This window comes from Genypterus blacodes, unplaced genomic scaffold (genome assembly GCF_046128005.1).
Source record: "Genypterus blacodes isolate CSIRO-AG114 ecotype Tasmania unplaced genomic scaffold, CSIRO-AGI_Gbla_v1 ptg000667l_1, whole genome shotgun sequence".
Taxonomy (NCBI): domain Eukaryota; kingdom Metazoa; phylum Chordata; class Actinopteri; order Ophidiiformes; family Ophidiidae; genus Genypterus; species Genypterus blacodes.
This window is the reverse complement of record NW_027467364.1, coordinates 2,501-10,000: the sequence shown is the minus strand read 5'-3', so window position 1 is coordinate 10,000 and position 7,500 is coordinate 2,501. Positions and strand designations below refer to the sequence as shown.

The 7,500-nt window shown below is 48.7% G+C and overlaps 1 protein-coding gene across 3 annotated transcripts in view; it reads right to left on the bottom strand.

Annotated features, from left to right (window-relative positions):
- Window positions 1-573: 573 nt before the first annotated feature.
- The window catches only part of mylkb (myosin light chain kinase b), an 8,282-nt gene continuing 1,355 nt past the window's right edge, over window positions 574-7,500 (bottom strand). The window contains exons 4-18 of one of the 3 annotated variants that reach the window (XR_012960819.1): window positions 7,193-7,346; window positions 5,979-6,169; window positions 5,712-5,826; window positions 5,590-5,625; window positions 5,356-5,446; window positions 5,059-5,262; window positions 4,562-4,779; window positions 3,763-3,886; window positions 3,322-3,474; window positions 3,098-3,221; window positions 2,744-2,834; window positions 2,425-2,553; window positions 1,933-2,045; window positions 1,141-1,854; window positions 574-1,101 (exon numbers count right to left, since the gene is read on the bottom strand). Coding sequence is in view for 1 of the 3 variants with exons in the window: in XM_076140557.1 (XP_075996672.1) it covers window positions 1,717-1,854; window positions 1,933-2,045; window positions 2,425-2,553; window positions 2,744-2,834; window positions 3,098-3,221; window positions 3,322-3,474; window positions 3,763-3,886; window positions 4,562-4,779; window positions 5,059-5,262; window positions 5,356-5,446; window positions 5,590-5,625; window positions 5,712-5,826; window positions 5,979-6,169; window positions 7,193-7,346 (1,881 nt within the window). In the remaining 2 variants the exon portion in view is untranslated. Of the gene's footprint in view, window positions 1,855-1,932; window positions 2,046-2,424; window positions 2,554-2,743; window positions 2,835-3,097; window positions 3,222-3,321; window positions 3,475-3,762; window positions 3,887-4,561; window positions 4,780-5,058; window positions 5,263-5,355; window positions 5,447-5,589; window positions 5,626-5,711; window positions 5,827-5,978; window positions 6,170-7,192; window positions 7,347-7,500 lie in introns of all 3 variants that reach the window. The other 2 variants (XR_012960820.1, XM_076140557.1) reach the window with 2 other exon arrangements.

Here is a 7,500-nt window from a genome sequence, read left to right as displayed (position 1 = left end):
CTCACTACTTATCAATCAACCCCTGTGCAGGCAGAAGTGCTCAGTATCATCATGTGTGTGTTTGTGTGCGTGTGTGTGTGACAAACAGCACAGCAACACTTTGTGATAAAAATGTCTTTAATATTTGTGAGTAAGTTTCATCATCAAACTCAAACATGTCTATAAACATGAGACACGTCAACTTAAACATGTCTATAAACATGAGACACGTCAACTTAAACATGTCTATAAACATGAGACACGTCAACTTAAACATGTCTATAAACATGAGACACATCAACTTAAACATGTCTATAAACATGAGACACGTCAACTTAAACATGTTTATAAACATGAGACACGTCATCTTAAACATGTTTATAAACATGAGACATGTCATCTTAAACATGTTTATAAACATGGGGCGATGTCACCTCATACAAACTCAAACATGTTTATAAACACGTCACGGTGAAGAGTTCAGTCAATCATAACAGAATAAGAATGAATCTGTGCTTTAAATAAGTCTAAAAATAAAACCATCTTCAAACAAACAAACAAACAAACAAACATGGAGGCTAATGAGGTTCGAACACAAACACGCGTGTGAACGTTTGTCTGTAAAGAAACAAACAGCTGGAATGTGAGACGTTAAAGGATTGACAGGGACGTTAAATAGGTCAAAGATAAATAAAGTGAGGCCTCTGGTTGCCATGGTGATGAGTGTGGGTGCTTACTATGGGACATGAAATGGTTGCTGTGGTGATTTGGGGTGTTTCTGTTGGTTGCTATAGTGGTTCCATCCTTAAATAAAAACCCTACAACACTGCAAACCTAAAATACTGGAGACGTTTTGTTCCTGTGGGTGTTCAGATTAAAGAGACGTCTCTGTCTCTGTCACCTCCTCATGTCTCCATGGCGACGTGAGACATCTCTGTCCCCTCCTCATGTCTGCATGCATGTGAATCATCTTCCAGCTGCATCGTACCGCCTGTCACACAGCAGGAGACACTTCCTGTTTGCGCGTCAGTTCCTTGCTACATCAGCAGTTAGCAGTGCAGATGGGACCTGGTCTCAGCTGTGGACCAGGTCTCAGCTGTGGACCAGGTCTCAGCTGTGGACCTGGTCTCAGCTGTGGACCACCAGGTCTAAGCTGTGGACCTGGTCTCAGCTGTGGACCAGGTCTCAGCTGTGGACCAGGTCCCAGCTGTGGACCTGGTCTCAGCTGTGGACCACCAGGTCTCAGCTGTGGACCTGGTGTCAGCTGTGGACCAGGTCTCAGCTGTGGACCTGGTCTCAGCTGTGGACCAGTACACACTTCTGCATGTCTGAGTAAACTGAGTGTGAAAGTACATGCAGTGTCTTTGTCTTCCAGGTGGCGGCGCTGTGACTGGACTTTTATGGAGCCGACGCTAAAGCATGGAGCTAACGGCTAAGTTAGGAGCTAAGACGCATAGCAAAAGAACGTACCAGTCTAGTTCATCTGCGCTGCCATTGGCTGATCACATCACACTCACGTCCTACCCATCGCCATGACAACACACACAGCATGAACCACGTCTCTACCAAGTCCCTGACTGCACGTGTGGACCTGGGGTCAGATGCTAAAATGCTAAAGCTAAAGCAGAGGTGAGACGCTGCTGCGCCACCACCTGGACAACACAAACACAGAACTAAGCCCCGCCCACCCGCTGTAACTAAACTAATACTGTCTGTGACTGGTGGAAAAATGTTCCTCTACTCTTCCTCCTCCTCCTCCTCCTCCTCCTCCTCCCCCCCGGCCATCACCTCCACCAGCAGCTCAGCCATGCACGTGGCCTCGCCCAGGCTGTTCACCGCCTTCACCGTGTATTTGGCGTCGTCGTCGCCGGACACCTGAGGAGAGACGCAGGGACGTTAGGACAGCTGATCACTGAGCTGCTCAGGACAGCTGGGGGACGTCTGACCTCTGACCTCAGAGATGACCAGACTGCAGTTTCCATCCTCGTCGTAGTCGATCTGAAAGTGTCGCGTCTCTTTGATTGGCAGGTCGTCTTTGTACCAAACCACCTCCGGGTCGGGGTAACCTAGGAAACCAAAAGTTCATTGATGATGCATCAAAGTGACTCACAACCGTTACACATCAAATACTGGGTTAACTGAGGAACCACAAGGGGGCAGCAGAGAGGACACACAAACACACACACACACACACACACACACACACACACACACAGCTCCATCCAGAGCAGATCAGACGTTATTGATTATTGATTCATATCTCCTAAACTAATGAAGAGAGTTCAACCAAGGTCCAGAGGTCAGATTATAAAGGTCAGACCAAGACAGACATGCAGGTTTTGGTTACCATGGCATCTTTGAGAGAAATATTTGGTTCCTTTGGATCTTTTTGAGCGGCTGGTCATGTTTGATCAGCACCGATTAGAGGTATTGATCAGTGATTACCTTCTATCTTGCAGTCAAAGCGAGCGGCGCTTCCTTCCACCACCTCCACGTCTTTGATGAGAGCGCTGAAGCTGGGCTTAGACTCCGCCCTCTGCTCATACTCCAAACACTCCAGAAACTGGTTATCGTCTGAACACACACGTGTACCAAAGCTTTACACACAACTCACACAATTCACACACCGTCAATCCCCCAGCCTCCTGGTGATTGACAGGCCTCGCTCTAACCTTATGCCCATTTGTAGACGGATGTCAGAATGTGAAGTGAAACATTGATCATGAGTGTAGAGCTTCATGTTTGTGCTCTTTAGGGCTCTGACCTTCGGTGGGCGAGCCTTTCTTGGCGCTCACTCCGGCCATCATGGCCATGGAGGACAGACGACCGATGGCTCGCACTGCATTTCCTGTTTTCTGGCAAACAAACAAACAAACAAATATCACTTCCTGTCGTCGCCCAACATGATGAAACATCACTGGAATAAAGAAAAGCTTTGATATTATGAAACACAAAATGAGTCATGAGGCAAAGATCAACAATGATAAAAACACAACATTTAGGAATTTAAAGTTTAAATCTTAAGACACCAATGTTTCATAAACAACGTCATGAAAAAAAGAGAAACTTAGTTTGTGGCGTGTGTGTAGCGTGTTTGTGGCGTGTGCCTGGTGTTCACCTGCCACTTCCTCCTCAGGATGTACTTCTTCATCCTCTCCTTGGAAAGCTTCTTTGCGTTCATGGTGTTGGTGTCCTGTTTCAGCCACGGATGCTGGAAACATTGAGGGCAGCTCAGCCGAGTTCTGGACCAATCAGAAAACAGGAAACACTCAAAACTAAAACAGAGCTCCGCCCACCACCAGGCTGACACATCATCTCAATGTTTCATCTCCTCTTCCTCACCTCATGTCTTTCATCAGGAGGTTTGTGATGAAGTCTTTGCCGGTGTCAGAAATTTCATCAAAAGCTTCGTCCTCAAAGTCCCAGCATGCCGACGTCACGTTGGACAGAGTTTCGTTGTCATTGTCACCCATGAAGGGAGACAGACCGCTCAGCCTGGAGGAGGCACAGGTGAAGCCAGACTGTAAGGTTAAGCTCAGTGCCAAGAGTAAAAGCAACTTAAGTCCATATGTGGGCGACTTTTTCCATTTTCTGAGCTTAGGGCATTAGCATGTAGCAGTTAAGTGCTTGTAGGTGAACACATGCTACACTGCACGGAACATCAAGGTCTGTGATGGAGACTGAGTCTAATTTTTCTTGAAAATTGTTGGCATATGTGACTGGGAGGTAAGGCTAAGCTAAGGCTAGGCTAGGCTGAGGCTAAGCTGAGGCTAAGGTACGTACAGTATGTAGCAGATGACTCCTATGCTCCACATGTCGGTGGGGTAACTGATGGCCTCGTAGCTAATCACCTCTGGTGCTACAAACTCTGGAGTCCCAAACAAAACCTTCAGAGTTCCTGCGTTCTCTGTCGGAGCAAAAACAGAAAAAAACCTTCACACAGTATTAAAACGCAGACATCAACAAACGCACGCAAAGGTGTCTGTGTCCTCCAGGTCCTGTCTGTGTCCTCCAGGTCCTGTCTGTGTCCTCCAGGTCCTGTCTGTGTCCTCCAGGTCCTGCTATCCAAGGAAAAGTCCATCTGAGGCAGCTGGACTTGTTGATGAAGGCTTGCAGAAGTTTCACCTCTGACCTGAAAGGCTTCTTCAAGTCTGGCAGACTGGTGGGGGTTCACAGGTTTGAACCTCTGTGGAGTCGTAGTCAGGATCATTGATGCTCCAGATCAGGAGATCCTTGATGATCCTGAGACCAGCCTAACTATGAATTTCGGTTGAAACCAGCAAGTCCAGTTACCTCAGATGGACTATTCCTTGGATACAAAGGTGCTTTTCCTCATTAAGGCAGCACTGTGTAGAAACACCCAGCAGCTCTGCCTCCACAGCAGGAGCGTCTCTAATGAGAGCTTGGACACGTTATGATCCAGGCATGTGGTCCAGAGACTGAGCCTCTTTCTTGAGTGGTTGCTGCACTTCCTGCCAGGCCAAATCCATCCACATGTCCTCCTCATTGCTCTGATATCGTAGTTATATGAGCGCTAACGCAACACACAGACTGCTTTAACCCTCGCCGTGCGTTTGATTACCTAGTCGCCGGGCCAGGCCGAAGTCGATGAGTTTGATCTTGCTGCCCGTCTTGTTGACACACATGATGTTTTCGGGCTTCAGGTCGAGGTGGACGATGCCCTGCGTGTGGATGAACCCCACGCCCTCCACGATCTGGAGCATGTATTTGATGACTTCTCGCTCCGACAGCTCAAAGTCCTCATCAATGATTCGCTCAAACAGCTCGCCACCTGAAATCCTATAAGATATCAAAAACACAACCTGAACCTTGACCTTCGTCTCGACCAAAACCCAGATTAAATCACGACAGTTGAGCGCCTCAGTGAGGCTCAGAGTGTCATTACAGACACGGTGGCCATCTTGGCACGTGGGCTCTGTGGGCTTAATGCTAGCATCAATAGCATGATGACATTGGCATTAATATTATATTGATCTATTTATTTATTTAATTGTACTAAACTCATTGCATAAGATAAGATTGAAGTTGAATGGATGATTGGAAAGTTTTGAGCCTCACATCTCCAGCACCATCACCATGTCTGATTTGCCTTCGAAGGCGTCGACACACTGGACCAGTTTGGGGTGATGCAGGCTGTTCATGATGCTGATCTCCCGCCGGACGTTCTCCTTGTCTTTAGCCAAGAACGACTTGATGAACTTCCCTGCCCAAACCTTCTTGGTAGACTTCTCTATCAGCTTGAAGACCTGACCGAACTTCCCCCTGGAACACAAAGGAAGCTGCATTCAGTCACACGCAGCACCCTGAGCTAACATTAGCACCCTGAGCTAACACCAGCAGCCTGCGCGCTCTTACGTTCCCAGCCTCTCCTCCACGTCGTACAGCTCCTTCACCTTCATGTCTTTTTTGATGGTCACGTCTCTGAACTCCTGCTCCTTCTCCAAGTCTGTCTCACAAACACACACACACACACACACACACACATTATCTGATGTTGTGTTGTGTCACGTGTTGTCTGTATGTTGTTGTGCGTCTTTGCAGCATTGTGTGTGTGAAGCAGACCGGCTGTTAACAGGAAGCTCTTCATACCCTCATCCTCCTCAGGCTCCGCCTCCTCCTGATTCTCTGCCACAGGAAACAGTTGAGTTTAGTCTCAAGTTTAGCGTCTGTCTGTCTGTTTGACTTATGTCTTTGTGTCTTTCTGTCCTCACCGTCATCGCCCACTAGTCCGACTGTGACCGCCTCAGACTCGGCGCTTGGCTCTCCGACTCCGTAAATGTTCTCTGCACGAACACGAAACTTATACTGTCGCTCTGGAAGGAGATTCTGCAGAAGCACAAGAAACTTTCATTAATATAGAATCTTCCACCTGTTGGCCTTTGTTAGCAGGTTTGCAGCGCTGCGTGCTGGGGGGGCTTGGTTCTGGGGGGCTTGGTTCTGGGGGGCTTGGTGCTGGGGGGCTTGGCGCTGTCTGGTACCTGTACATTAAAGGAGGTGCTGTTACAGGACACCAGCTGGGTCCACTGCTGATCCACAGAGTCCCAGATCTCCAGGTTGTAGGACTGCACGGCGCTGCCGCCGTCGTATGTTGGGCCGTACCACGACAGCGTCAGGCTGGATCGCCGGATGTCTGATGTGGCTGGGACCTTTGCTGGGGGGTCCGGTTTATCTGGGGGGGACAGTTAGCGAGCGGCTCAGGTTTTTAGATGCTAACAGCAGTGGGGCAAAGAATGCAAAGTTTGTCCTGATGGTGGTATTAGAGGAATGTACCTCTAGTATACAAAGTTTATTTATTGAAGGTGTTTACTGTAGTAACCATGGTGATGAATTGGCTGTGCGATTGCTCTGTGATTGCTTAGCTTTGATGGTGATTGCTGGCGCGCTGTTCTAGGCAGAGAACATTGTTGGGACGTTGCCTGGAGGAGGTCAGATGGTGTGTTGTGTTGTTTACTGGGTTTTTACTGTGGTTGCCATAGTGATTCTGTATTGGTTGAACGTTTCATACGTTCATTCATTGATCCACATTTTTGTGGGATGTTTTTGTTTTGTAGCTTGTTGAAAGAGCAAGACCACTGAGCTGTGTGTGTGTGTGTGTGTGTGTGTGTGTGTGCGCGTCTGTGTGTGTCTGTGTGTGTGTGTGTGTGCGCACATGTGTGTGTGTGTGTGCACGTGTGTGTGTGCGCGTGTGTGCGTCTGTGTGTGTCTGTGTGTGTGCGCACATGTGTGTGCACGTGTGTGTGTGCACGTGTGTGTGTGCACGTGTGTGTGTGTGCGTGCGCGTGTGTGCGTCTGTGTGTGTGTCTGTGTGTGTGTGTGCGTCTGTGTGTGTGTGTGCGTGTGTGTGTCTGTGTGTTTATAGTCTGTAGCTGCGTTTATGGGTTCACCAGAGAGAGAGAGAGAGAGAGAGAGAGAGAGAAAGAGAGAGACAGCACTGCCATAAAAGGCATCATGCTGCAGCACTGTGTCTCCACACACACACACACACACACACACACACACACAGACACACACACAGACAGAAGCATTCATGCAGTTAAATATGGTTGTGATCTGAAGAATCTCAGTCTGTTTCAGTCTGAGCTTCAGTCACACTGAGGGTGAACAGCCTGCTGGGTCCTCTGACCCCCTAATCCCTCCACATGTGAAGGCCGTGCCTGGCTAGGCAGAGCTCAGAGGTTTTGTGGCGTCTTACCGACGATAGTGAGGTTGAGCGCGGCTGTTCGGACTCCGTAGCTGTTCTTCAGCTCCACTGTGTAGCAGCCACAGTGCTCCTGCTGCCCCCTGCTGATCGTCAGCTTGCTACTGCAGTCTGAGCTCTCCATGCACGAATCAGAGCAGTGCTGGATCTGAAACACACAGCAACACACAATGTATCACAGGACGCACAACATGCACACTGACTGACACACATGATAAGGTTTGGGGGGTCACTAGGTAGAGGCGTCCCTTGGTGGCTGTTCCAGGGTTGTTGGGTTGTTTACAGGGGCTGTAGGTTGTGCT